At 32.6% G+C, this 14,747-nt stretch overlaps 1 protein-coding gene across 1 annotated transcript in view; it reads right to left on the reverse strand.

The window, feature by feature from the left end:
• The window catches only part of LOC144959648 (uncharacterized), a 49,827-nt gene that overhangs the window by 27,662 nt on the left and 7,418 nt on the right, over positions 1-14,747 (reverse strand). The window contains exons 6-18 of the mRNA XM_078892312.1: positions 13,490-13,723; positions 12,457-12,540; positions 11,621-11,926; positions 8,859-9,092; positions 8,283-8,366; positions 7,434-7,739; positions 6,083-6,316; positions 5,507-5,590; positions 4,664-4,969; positions 3,337-3,570; positions 2,301-2,384; positions 1,454-1,759; positions 543-776 (exon numbers count right to left, since the gene is read on the reverse strand). Coding sequence (XP_078748438.1) covers positions 543-776; positions 1,454-1,759; positions 2,301-2,384; positions 3,337-3,570; positions 4,664-4,969; positions 5,507-5,590; positions 6,083-6,316; positions 7,434-7,739; positions 8,283-8,366; positions 8,859-9,092; positions 11,621-11,926; positions 12,457-12,540; positions 13,490-13,723 — 2,730 coding nt within the window. The remainder of the gene's footprint in view (positions 1-542; positions 777-1,453; positions 1,760-2,300; positions 2,385-3,336; positions 3,571-4,663; positions 4,970-5,506; positions 5,591-6,082; positions 6,317-7,433; positions 7,740-8,282; positions 8,367-8,858; positions 9,093-11,620; positions 11,927-12,456; positions 12,541-13,489; positions 13,724-14,747) is intronic.

Genomic DNA, 14,747 nt, shown 5'->3' on the forward strand with positions numbered 1-14,747 from the left:
TTCTAAATTATAAATACAATTTTTAATGTCTCTGCCACTTTAGAAAGAAAACAACTAAAGTCTCAAGATTCTGTAGTTGCAAGCGTATCTACTTTTTAATTTCACGTTTGTAATCAAGCTCACTTCAAAAAAGATACTGAATTGAGGCGGTTGTTTACATATGGGAGACAAAGCAACGATAACAACCAAATTCAAAAGGGCAAATAGGTCCGGATTTGATAGTTCTAGTGTGAGAATTATGATAACAATTATTTTTTTATGATGATGTTGATGGTGGTGGTGGTGGTGGTGGTGGTGCATGTGGTGGTGGTGGTGGTGGTGGTGCCGGTGGTGGTGGTGCCTGTGGTGGTGCTAATGATGATGAGGAGCAGGAGGAGGAGGAAGAGGAGGAGGAGGAGGTGAATCAGAATTGCGATGATATTCATGATGACGGCTAATTATAGCTTAGTTAATACAATAACAATTTTATATATTTGTCAAGAACATGTAACCAAGACATGAGTAGACAAAAGGGATTCCTTAAAAGCATGAACATATGATACCTCGTGGCTGCCTGGCATAGTCTAGTCCAGCCACAGGGTAAGCTTGACTGATGACATCACCTGTCTCCCCGTCAACCCACTGTGCCATAGTCAGCTCGATGGGAAACCCTGAGTCGGTCACATTGCATCCACAGACAATTGGATCGTTAGGCCCTCCAACTCCTATCCACCTCTCATCTTTTGAAGGCGAATTCTCATAGATGGGACAATTGATAATCTCAGCCATTGGAAGTTCTACAATCAAAACAATATACTTCTAAAAGTGAACAAAACAGTGACATACGTAGTTTGCTTTTTTAAATAATTTTCAAATATATCCATATGCAGAATTTTATAAGCTTGACTACGTATAATAAACATTAATAGAGAAAGGACCAAAGATCTTTCAAAGCATGCCGATCGAATCATTGGTTACTTAGAATATGATATCATCGTAGTTATAAGTATCAGAATATTAGTTAAAATCAATTAGAATTAGAATTAATGCTTTTAAAGAATTCAATCATGATTATACAAGATTTTAGAGTTCAAGTATAAGTAATTCTACAAATCAGAACATGGTTTAGATACGCAATTTCTTTCTAATATTACCAAAACAATTACAACTTGAATTTTTAAAAATTTCCAAATTAACTAATTAAAACGGTGTGGATATGATAGAAAAAAGGAAATATTAGAATAGTGATACCATAAACAATTAGATGATGGCGATACTAATTACTCTGTAACTAGAATGACAGTAATGGGTATGATGGTGATAATGATGATGATGATTAGGTGGAGGAGGAAGAGGAGGAGGAGGGTGACACGAAGGAGGAGGAGGAGGAGGAGGAGGACGAGGAGGAGGAGTACGAGGAAGAGGAGGACGAGGAGGAGGAGGAGGAGAAAGAGGATCGATAAATAAAAATGACCTTTAAGTCTGTATGCCATTGCAGCAGTTACTCCAATAAAAGAAGCCCGACTGTTATTTACAGAACATTCAGCTGTCAGATTACCCTTCCTGCCCCTGACGTCGATATCGTAGAAAGTTCGTGTGATGTTTATATCTGAGTGGTATTCTTCATCACTGACGTTATACGCTGTCTCGTCTTCGAGTATTCTGAACGATGTGTTGTAGCCAGGGAAAACATAGGTTGTGTTTACTTCACAGTAAAATCTCACTAGATTTATTGTAGTAACATTTGGGTCTAGTCCTACTTTCACATTGTCTGGGCCATCTGATGCCATAAGAGGAAATAAGAATTAAAACGAAAGTGATGACAACGACGATGAATGTTTGATGTATCTTCATTGCTTTTATATTCTAAAATCCTCTATTTATTTCATCTAATATTTACTTCATGAAAATATATGTTGCTCACAGATCTATTGCGTCGTTAATTAACAGATTGTAAACATGAAATCAAAAGTCTTAGTTCTGAATTATTCTTAGAAAATATTGGCATTAGAGATCACGTCTAACGTTTCAAATATTTTTACTTTGAATTCAATTTACTTTTTTTTTCTTCAAAATAATTATAAAATGAGATTTTTTTGATTATTTACTAAACCCTTAAAGAGAGAAAAATTATGATTAAGTATTATAAAATTTTGATTTAACAGCAATATAAAACATTAATTCAGAATTAAATTTAGATTCAAACATTTTTTACGAAAACTATAGAGGTCTTTATACAAACATATTTTACAATTCATTTTTTAAATGTGCGTGAAAAACAAAATCAAAAAATAATTGCTGTATTTAATGTCCATACTTACAGGCATAAAATATTTGAAAACTTGTTTTATTCTCTGAAATCCCAACCGAGTTATTTGCTTGACATGTGAAGATTTTTGAATTTTCTGGAAAGAAACCCATACATTTTTACCAAATAATACTTCGTTTATTATAATATGGCACAATGAGAAACGAACATAGGTGTTGTATCATAGATTTAACGTTTAGTAAAGATGACATGTTGATGATGATGCTGATCAGAGTAAAAGGAATATTGAGAATCTAAATCCATGCCTATGTCTGCGGGTTCAACGTCTCAAAGCGGTATATGGGTAAGAAAATGTGATATAGATCTATAGATTATAAAGATTTACATTAAATGTTTAAATTTTTGAACCCAATTTTGAATGTCTAAGCCACTTTTGGGAGAAAAAACAACTTAGGTCTCAAAATTCTCTAGTTTCAAGGGTTTTCACTTGTGAATTTTACTTTTGCAATCTAACTCAATAAAAGAATCCACCAAAGGCATTTGCATATGTCAGAAAATTGTTCAAACTAACACCAACAGCTTAAGATTTGAGTTATGGAAATACAAAGCCAGAATTACCATGAGATTTATTAATCAACGGAAAATGGTAAATATGCTGGGATTTAATAGTTCTAATGTGAAATTTATGACAACGAATTTCGATTTTTCTCTTAATGATTATGTTGTCGAGAAGGAGGAGGAGGAGGGGGAGTAGAAGAATAGTGATGATGATAAGGATAAAAATGATGATGATGATGATGATGATGATGATGATGATGATGATGATGATGATGATGATGATGATGATGATGATGATAAGTAGGAGGAGGATGAGGAGGGAGGTGGATGGGAAATATGAGTAGGAGGAGGAGGACGAAGAACATGAGAAGGAGGTGGAGGACGATCATATTCATAATGACTATAATATTGATGATTTCAACTAATGACAGTTTAATTTTTAATACAATAACCGTTTCATATGATCGTCAAGAACATATATCCTATGAATGAGTAGCACATAATATTTTATAAGCATGAGCATATCGTACCTCCTGCCTGCCTGGCATAGTCTAGTCCAGCCACAGGGAAAGCCTGACTGATGACATCACCTGTCTTCCCGTCAACCCACTGTGCCATGGTCAGCTCGATGGGAAACCCTGGGTCGGTCACATTGCAGCCACAGACAATTGGATCGTTAGGCCCTCCAACTGCTATCCACCTCTCATCTTTTGAAGGCGAATTCTCATAGATAAGACAATTGATTATCTCAGCCGTTGGAAGTTCTACAATGAAAACAATATACTTCGAAATGTGATTAAAAGAGAAAAAGACTTCTTTTTTGAGGATTATGTTTCAACTGGATACATATGTACAAAATGTTAAGCATGGTTACGTATAATAAACATTGATACAGAAAGAGCCAAAGAACTTTTAAAACATGCCGATTGAATCATTGGTTACTTTTAGTATGATATCACAATAATCATGAGTTTCAGAATATTAGTTGAAATCAATTTGAATTAGAAATCAATTCTTTTACAAAATTCAATCATCATTATGAAATATTTTAGATTTTACATATAATCAATTTTACGAACAGAATAGGAATTAAAGACGGAATTCCAGTTAAAATAACCAAAATTATCACCACTTAGATTTGTTTCAATGCCAATTTCATTAATTGGCCAGTGTGGATATTATAGAATAAAGTACAATTCCATGGGCGGTTTGGGGGTTACTTTTGGAAAAAGTAATTACCTATTATTTGGCGGTTTGAATCTTTCTGTATTGTGTTTATTGGTTAAAGAGCAACATACTTGGTTTTTAAAAAACTTACATTATCGGTCTTGCATTAAATAAATGTAACAATCTTGTGGTAAAATATTTTGCAAAAACTAATGAAGGAATAACCTCCATATTCTTCTACTTATCAACATTGTAGCTTTTTGTGTCACAATAGAGAGATTTCACAGATTTTGCTTAATGGATTTTTATTAGAACATTTTAAAGTTGCAAATCAAAAATTCCATGACAAAATTGATGATTTAATGTTATTCTTTGGATTATAAGTCAAACTACATATATTATGAAAATATCTCTATGGTGACATAATACATTATCAGTGTAATAACTGTCGAAATTTTCAGACAACTTCAATAAATATTTGACACAGTATTCAATAGGCCTTGAAAAATGACATACTGAGAAAATGATGATGATGACTAGGAGGGGGATGATGATGGTGATGATGATGATGATGATGATGAATGATGATGATGATGATGATGATGATGATGATGATGATGATGATGATGATGATGATGATGATGAGGTGGAGGATGAGGATAATGATTAGAATAGATAAACATAGATTACCTTTAAGCCTGTAAATCATTCTACTTGTAACTCCAATAGAAGAAGCCTGAGTGTTATTTACAGAACATTCAGCTGTCAGATTACCCTTCCTGCCCCTGACGTCGATATCGTAGAAAGTTCGCGTGATATTTATATCTGAGTGGAATTCTTCATCACTGACGTTATACGCTGTCTCGTCTTCGAGTATTCTGAACGATGTGTTGTAGCCAGGGAAAACATAGGTTGTGTTTACCTCACAGTAAAATCTCACTAGATTTACTGTAGTAACATTTGGGTCTAGTCCTACTTTCACATAGTCTGGACCATCTGATGCCATTAGAGGAAATAAGAATTAAAACGAAAGTGATAACAACGACGATGAATGTTTGATGTATCTTCATTGCTTTTATATTTTAAAATACTCTATTTATTTCATCTAATATTTACTTCATGAAAATATATGTTGCTCACAGTTCTATTGCGTCGGCGAGTAATGGATTGTAAACATGAAACTAAAAGTCTTAGTTCTGAATTATTCTTAGAAAATATTGGCATTTGAGACCACGTCTAACGTTTCAAATATTTTTACTTTGAATTCAATTTCCTTTTTTTTTCTTCAATATAATTATAAAATGAGATTTTTCTTAAATTATTTACTAAACACTTGTGGAGAGAAAATTAAGATTAAGTATTTAAAAATGTATGGTTGAACAGCAATATCAAACATTAATTCAGAATTAAAATTAGATTAAGATATTTTTCTAATATTATAGAGGTCTGTATACAAACAATTTTACTATTCACGTTTTAAATGTGCGTGGAAAAAATCAAAAGATCATTGCTGTATTTAATGTCCATACTTACAGGCATAAAATATTTGAAAACTTGTTTTATTCTCTGAAATCCCAATCGAGTTATTTGCTTGACATGTGAATATTTTTGAATTTTCTGAAAAGAAACCCATACATTTTTACCAAATAATACTTCGTTTATTATAATATGGCATATGAGAAACGAATGTAGGTGTCGTATCATAATTTTAACGTTTATCAAAGAGGACATTTTGATGACGATGTTGACCAGAGTAAAAGCAATATTGAGAATCTAAATCCATGGCTATATCTGCTTGTTCAAGGTCTCAAGGCAGATGATGGTGATGATAAGGAGGAGATGGATGAGGATGAGGAGGGGGTGGTTGGCTAATATGAGGAGGATGAGAAAGAGGAGGAGGAAGAGGAGGAGGATGAGGAGGAGGAGTAGGAGGAGGAAGAAGAGGAACATGAGAAGGAGGTGGAGGATGATCATATTCATGATGACTATAATGTTGATGCTGACAACCAATGACAGTTTTCTATATCATTTAATAACCATTTATTATGATGAACATATATCCTGTAAATGAGTAGCAAATAACATTTTATAAGCATGAGCATTCCATACCTCCTGTATGTCTGGCATAGTCTAGTTCAGCCACAAGGAAAGCTTGACTGATGACATCACCTGTCTTCCCGTCAACCCACTGTGCCATGGTCAGGTCTATGGGAAACCCTGGGTCGGTCACATTGCAGCCACAGACAATTGAATCGTTAGGCCCTCCAACTCCTATCCACCTCTCATCTTTTGAAGGCGAATTCTCATAGATGGGACAATTGATAATCTCAGCCGTTGGAAGTTCTACAATGAAAACAGTATACTTCTAAATGTGATTAAAAGAGAAAAAGACTTCTTTTTTTGAGGATTATGTTTCAACTGGAAACATAAGTACAAAATATTGAGCATGGTTACGTATAATAAACATTGATACAGAAAGAGCCAAAGAACTTTCAAAACATGCCGATTGAACCATTGGTTACTTTTAATATGATATCACAATATCAGGAGTTTCAGAATATTAGTTGAAATCAATTTGAATTAGAAATCAATTCTTTTACAAAATTCAATCATCATTATGAAATATTTTAGACTTTACATATAATCAATTTTACGAACAGAATATAAATAAAAGATGGAATTCCAGTTAAAATAACCAAAATTATCACCACTTAGATTTGTTTAAATGCCAATTTCATTAATTGGCCAGTGTAGATATTATAGAATAAAATACAATTCCATGAGCGGTTTGGGGGTTACTTTTGGAATAATTAATTACCATTTATTTGGCGGTTTAAATCTTTCTGTATTGTGTTTATTGGTTAAAGAGCAACATATTTGGTTTTTAAAAAACTTACATTTTCGGTGTTGATACCCGTTTTGCCACCTAATTCGGAGGTCTGGCATTAATAAATGTAACAATCATGTGGTAAAATATTTTGCAAACAACTAATGAAGGAATAACCTCCATATTCTTCTACTTATCAACATTGTAGCTTTTTGTGTCACAATAGAGAGATTTCACAAATTTTGCTTAATGGATTTTTATTAGAACATTTTAAAGTTGCAAATCAAAAATTCTATGACAAAATTGATGATAAAATGTTATACTTTGGATTATAAGTCAAACTACATGTACATATATTATGGAAATATCTCTATGGTGACATAATACATTATCAGTGTAATAACTGTCGAAATTTTCAGACAACTTGATTATATTTTTGACACAGTATCCAATAAAGCCTTGAAAAATGACATACTGAGAAAATGATGATGATGACTAGGAGGGGGATGATGATGTTGATGATGATGATGATGATGATGATGATGATGATGATGATGATGATGATGATGATGATGATGATGGTGATGAGGTGGAGGATGAGGATAATGATTAGAAGAGATAAACATAGATTACCTTTAAGCCTGTAAATCATTCTACCTGTAACTCCAATAGAAGAAGCCTGAGTGTTATTTACAGAACATTCAGCTGTCAGATTACCCTTCCTGTCTCTGACGTCGATATCGTAGAAAGTTCGTGTGATATTTATATCTGAGTGGAATTCTTCATCACTGACGTTATACGCTGTCTCGTCTTGGAGTATTCTGAACGATGTGTTGTAGCCAGGGAAAACATAGGTTGTGTTTACTTCACAGTAAAATCTTAATAGATTTATTGTAGTAACATTTGTGTCTAGTCCTACCTTTACATTGTCTGGGCCATCTGATGCCATAAGAGGAAATAAGAATTAAAACGATAGTGATGACAACGAAGATGAATGTTTGATATAACTTCATTGCTTTTATATTTTAAAATACTCTATTTATTTCATCTAATGTTTACTTCATGAAAATATATGTCGCTCACAGTTCTATTGCGTCGGCGAGTAATGGATTGTAAACATGAAAGTAAAAGTCTTAGTTCTGAATTATTCTTAGAAAATATTGGCATTTGAGACCACGTCTAACGTTTCAAATATTTTTACTTTGAATTCAATTTCCTTTTTTTCCTTCAATATATTTATAAAATGAGATATTTTAAAATTATTTACTAAACACTTGTGGAGAGAAAAACTAAGATTAAGTATTTAAAAAATTATGATTGAACAGCAATATCAAACATTAATTCAGAATTAAAATTAGATTCAGATAATTTTCTACGAAAAATAGAGAGGTCTGTATACAAACATTTTTTACAATTCACTTTTTAAATGTGCGTGAAAAACAAAATCAAAAAATAATTGCTGTATTTAATGTCCATACTTACAGGCATAAAATATTTGAAAACTTGTTTTATTCTCTGAAATCCCAACCGAGTTATTTGCTTGACATGTGAATATTTTTGAATTTTCTGAAAAGAAACCCATACATTTTTACCAAATAATACTTCGTTTATTATAATATGACATAATTAGAAACGAATATAGGTGTTGTATCATAGATTTAACGTTTATTAAAGATGACATTTTGATGACGATGTTGATGAGAGTAAAAGGAATATTGAGAATCCAAATCAATGCCTATGTCTGCGGGTTCAACGTCTCAAAGCAGATGATGGTGATGATGATAAGGAGGAGATGGATGAGGATGAGGAGGGTGTGGTTGGCTAATATGAGGAGGAAGAGAAGGAGGAGAGGAAGAGGAGGAGGAGGAGGTGAAGGAGGAAGAGGAAGAAGAGGAACATGAGAAGGAGGTGGAGGATGATCATATTCATGATAACTATAATATTGATGCTGATAACTAATGACAGTTTTCTATATAATTTAATAACCATTTATTATGATGAACATATATCCTGTAAATGAGTAGCAAATAACATTTTATAAGCATGAGCATTCCTTACCTCCTGTCTGTCTGGCATAGTCTAGTCCAGCCACAGGGTAAGTTTGACTCATGACATCACCTGTCTTCCCGTCAACCCACTGGGCCATGGTCAGATCGAAGGGGAACCCTGGGTCGGTCACATTGCAGCCACAGAGAATTGGATCGTTGGGCCCTCCAACTCCTATCCATCTCTCATCTTTTGAAGGCGAATTCTCATAGATGGGACAATTGATAATCTCAGCCGTTGGAAGTTCTACAATCAAAACAATATACTTCTAAATGTGATTAAAAGAGAAAAAGACTTCTTTTTTGAGGATTATGTTTCAACTGGATACATATGTAAAAAATATTAAGCATGGTTACATATAATAAACATTGATACAGAAAGAGCCAAAGAATTTATAAAAGATGCCGATTGAATCATTGGTTACTTTTAATATGATATCACAATAATTGATTGTGAACAACACAGAACTATTAGCCTAATGAGCCACCTCACAAAAATTCTTTTGAAGATAATTTTACTAAGAATAAGAAATAAAATACGACCTGAAATTGGGGAGATGCAATTTGGTTTTGTTGAGGACAAGGGTACCAGAAATGGAATATTCACATTATCAATGCTGATGGAAAGATGTATTGAAGTAAATAAAGATCTGTATATGTGTTTCATCGACTATTCAAAAGCCTTTGATAAAGTACAACACGAAAAACTATTCAAAATTCTATCATCCTTGGACATTGATGGTAAAGATTTAAGAATATTACGGAATTTGTACTGGGAACAAGAAGCAGCAATGCGTGTTGACAACGAGCTAAGCAGTTTTACACCTATTAGAAGAGGAGTTAGGCAGGGGTGTGTTTTGTCTCCAGATTTATTCAACCTCTATAGTGAAATGATATTAAGAGATATCGAACATAAGAAGGGGGTGTGTATTGGAGGAAAGAATGTAACAAATCTGAGGTATGCAGATGATACGGTTCTACTGGCAGAATCTGAACATGAACTACAAGAATTACTGGATGTTGTAGTCAGGAGTAGTGAAAATATGGGACTGGAACTGAATATATCTAAAACAGAATGTATGACGGTATCTAAAAATAATAACCCACCAGCCTGTGTAATAACAAGCAGAGGACAAACAATACAACAAGTTGAATGTTTCAAATATTTAGGCTTCAATGTAACATCCAATGGAAAATCAGATTGTGAAATAAAGAAAAGAATAGGTATGGCGAAGAATGCATTCAACCAGCTGCATACAATTATGAAAAACAGGAATATTAGCATGAAAACAAAAATCAAAGTCCTGGATTGCTATGTACTGTCTGTGCTGCTATATGGTTGTGAGAGCTGGACCATAAACAAGACCATGGTTAAATGACTGGAGGCAGTGGAAATGTGGTTTTACAGAAGAATGATGAGGGTGTCATGGGTGGAAAGGAAAAGAAATGAAGAAATTTTAGAAATGGCAAACAGAAAAAGATCACTGATAACAAAAATCATCAAACGCCAAATGGAATTTTTAGGACACATTATCCGCCACCCTGGTTTGGAAGTACTCGCCTTGACTGGAAAGATGAATGGAAAAAGAATAAGAGGAAGACAAAGAATAACGTATTTGAAAGGGATAAGAACTTGGACAGATGAAGCTGAGAAAGGTGGCGCTGCTTTAATAGAATTGGCAAGAGATAGATCAGCTTGGCGGAAGATGACCTCCGACGTCTGCTTCAGATATGGAACGACATGAGATGAGATCACAATAATCATGAGTTTCAGAATATTAGTTGAAATCAATTTGAATTAGAAATCGATTCTTTTACAAAATTCAATCATCATTATGAAATATTTTAGATTTTACATATAATCAATTTTACGAACAGAATAGGAATTAAAGACGGAATTCCCGTTAAAATAACCAAAATTATCACAACAAATATTTGTTTAAATGCCAATTTCATTAATTGAAACTGTGTGGATATTATAGAATAAAGTACAATTCCTTGGGCGGTTTGGGGGTTTTCTTTTGAAAACAATAATTATCTTTTATTTGGCGGTTTAAATATTTCTGTATTGTGTTTATTGGTTAAAGAGCAACATTTTTGGTTTTAAAAAAAACTTACATTATCGTTGTTGATAACTGTTTTGCCACCTGATTTGGAGGTCTGGCATTAAATAAATGTAACAATCTTGTGCTAAAATATTTCGCAAAAAACTAATGAAGGAATAACCTCCATATTCATCTACTTATCAACATTGTAGCTTTTTGTGTCACAATAGAGAGATTTCATAGATTTTGTTTAATGGATTTTTATTCGAACATTTTAAAGTTCAAAAATTCTATGACAAAATTGATGATAAAATGTTATTCTTTGGATTATAAGTCAAACTACATATATTATGAAAATATCTCTATGGTGACATAATAAATTATCAGTGTAATAACTGTCTTAGTTTTCAGACAACTTGATTAAATGTTTGACACAGTATCCAATAAAGCCTTGAAAATGACATACTGAGAAAATGATGATGATGATGACGATGATGATGACGATGATGATGATGATGATGATGATGATGATGATGATGATGATGATGATGATGATGATGATGATGATGATGATGATGATGATTATTGTTATTATTATTAGTGTTATTATTATTATTATTATTATTATTATTATTATTATTATTATTATTATTATTATTATTATTATTATTATTATTATTATTATTATTATTATTATTATTATTATTATTAGAAACGATTTAAAAATGACCTTTAAGTCTGTATGTCATTGCAGCAGTTGCTCCAACAGAAGAAACCTGACTGTTATTTACAGAACATTCAGCTGTCAGATTACCCTTCCTGCCCCTCACGTCGATATCGTAGAAAGTTCGTGTGATGTTTAGATCTGAGTGGAATTCTTCATCACTGACGTTATACGCTGTCTCGTCATCGAGTATTCTGAACGATGTGTTGTAGCCAGGGAAAACATAGGTTGTATTCACCTCACAGTAAAATCTCACTAGATTTATTGTAGTAACATTTGGGTCTAGTCCTACCTTCACATTGTCTGGGCCATCTGATGCCATAAGAGGAAATAAGAATTAAAACGATAGTGATGACAACGACGATGAATGTTTGATGTATCTTCATTGCTTTTATATTCTAAAATCCTCTATTTATTTCATCTAATATTTACTTCATGAAAATTTATGTCGCTCACAGTTCTATTGCGTCGGCAAGTAACAGATTGTAAACATGAAATTAAAAGTCTTAGTTCTGAATTATTCTTAGAAAATATTGGCATTTGATACCACGTCTAACGTTTCAAATATTTTTACTTTGAATTCAATTTCCTTTTTTTTTCTTCAAAATAATTATAAAATGCGATTTTTTAGATTATTTACTAAAAACTTATAGAGAGAAAAATTATGATTAAGTATTATAAAATTTTGATTTAACAGCAATATCAGAATTAAAATTAGATTCAGACATTTTTTTACGAAAACTATAGAGGTCTTTATACAAACATTTTTTACAATTCACTTTTTAAATGTGCGTGAAAAACAAAATCAAAAAATAATTGCTGTATTTAATGTCCATACTTACAGGCATAAAATATTTGAAAACTTGTTTTATTCTCTGAAATCCCAACCGAGTTATTTGCTTGACATGTGAAGATTTTTGAATTTTCTGAAAAGAAACCCATACATTTTTACCAAATAATACTTTGTTTATTATAATATGACACAATGAGAAACGAATATAGGTGTTGTATCATAGATTTAACGTTTATTAAAGATGAAATGTTGATGACGATGTTGTTCAGAGTAAATGGAATATTGAGAATCTAAATCCATGCCTATGTCTGCGGGTTCAACGTCTCAAAGCGGTATATGGGTAAGAAAATGTGTTATAGGTCTATAGATTATAAAGATTTACATTAAATGTTTAAATTATTGAACCCAATTTTGAATGTCTAAGCCACTTTTGGGAGAAAAAACAACTTAGGTCTCAAAATTCTCTAGTTTCAAGAGTTTTCACTTGTTAATTTTACTTTTGCAATCAAACTCAATAAAAGAATCCACCAAAGGCATTTGCGTATGTCAGAAAATTGTTCAAACTAACATCAACAGCTTAAGATTTGAGTTATGGAAATACAAAGCCAGAATTACCATGAGATTTATTAATCAACGGAAAATGGTAAATATGCTGGGATTTAATAGTTCTAATCTGAAATTTATGACAACGAATTTTGATTTTTCTCTTAATGATTATGTTGTCGAGAAGGAGGAGGAGGAGGGGGAGTAGAAGAATAGTGATGATGATAATGATAAAAATGATGATGATGATGATGATGATGATGATGATGATGATGATGATGATGATGATGATGATGATGATGATGATAAGGAGGAGGAGGATGAGGAGGGAGGTGGATGGGAAATATGAGTAGGAGGAGGAGGACGAGGAACATGAGAAGGAGGTGGTGGACGATCATATTCATGATGACTATAATATTGATGATGACAAGTAATGACAGTTTAATTTTTAATACAATAACCGTTTCATATGATCGTCAAGAACATATATCCTATAAATGAGTAGCAAATAATATTTTATAAGCATGAGCATATCGTACCTCCTGCCTGCCTGGCATAGTCTAGTCCAGCCACAGGGAAAGCTTGACTGATGACATCACCTGTCTTCCCGTCAACCCACTGTGCCATTATCAGCTCTATGGGAAACCCTGGGTCGGTCACATTGCAGCCACAGACAATTGGATCGTAGGGCCCTCCAACTCCTATCCACATTTCATCTTTTGATGGCGAATTCTCATAGACGGGACAATTGATTATCTCAGCCGTTGGAAATTCTACAATCAAAGCAATATATTTCTAAATGTGATTAAAAGAGAAAAAGACTTCTTTTTTGAGGATTATGTTTCAACTGGATACATATGTACAAAATATTAAGCATGGTTACGTATAATAAACGTTGATACAGAAAGAGCCAAAGAACTTTCAAACATGCCGATTGAATCATTGGTTACTTTTAATATGATATCACGATGATCATGAGTTTCAGAATATTAGTTGAAATCAATTTGAATTAGAAATCGATTCTTTTACAAAATTCAATCATCATTATGAAATATTTTAGATTTTACATATAAGCAATTTTACGAACATAATATAAATTAGAGATGGAATTCCCGTTAAAATAACCAAAATGATCACAACAAATATTTGTTTAAATGCCAATTTCATTAATTTAAACTGTGTGGATATTACAGAATAAAGTACATTTCCATGAGCGGTTTGGAGTTTTTTTAAAAAGTAATTACATTTTTTGGCGGTTTTTAAAAAAGTAATTACCTATTATTTGGCGGTTTGAATCTTTCTGTATTGTGTTTATTGGTTAAAGAGCAACATATTTGGTTTTAAAAAAACTTACATTATCGGTGTTGATACCAGTTTTGCCACCTGATTTGGAGGTCTGGCATTAAATAAATGTAACAATCTTGTGGTAAAATATCTTGCAAAAAACTAATGAAGGAATAACCTCCATATTCTTCTACTTATCAACGTAGCTTTTTGTGTCACAATAGAGAGATTTCACAGATTTTGCTTAATGGATTTTTTTATTAGAACATTTTAAAGTTGCAAATCAAAAATTCTATGACAAAATTGATGATAAAATGTTTTACTTTGGATTATAAGTCAAACTACATATATTATGGACATATCTCTATGATGACATAATACATTATCAGTGTAATAACTGTCGAAATTTTCAGACAACTTCATTAATTATTTGACACAGTATCTAATAGGCCTTGAAAAATGACATACTGAGAAAATGATGATGATGACTAGGAGGGGGATGATGATGATGAT

Source organism: Berghia stephanieae, chromosome 14 (genome assembly GCF_034508935.2).
Source record: "Berghia stephanieae isolate SIO BIC M18660-M18661 chromosome 14, UCSD_Bste_1.3, whole genome shotgun sequence".
Lineage (NCBI taxonomy): Eukaryota > Metazoa > Mollusca > Gastropoda > Nudibranchia > Aeolidiidae > Berghia > Berghia stephanieae.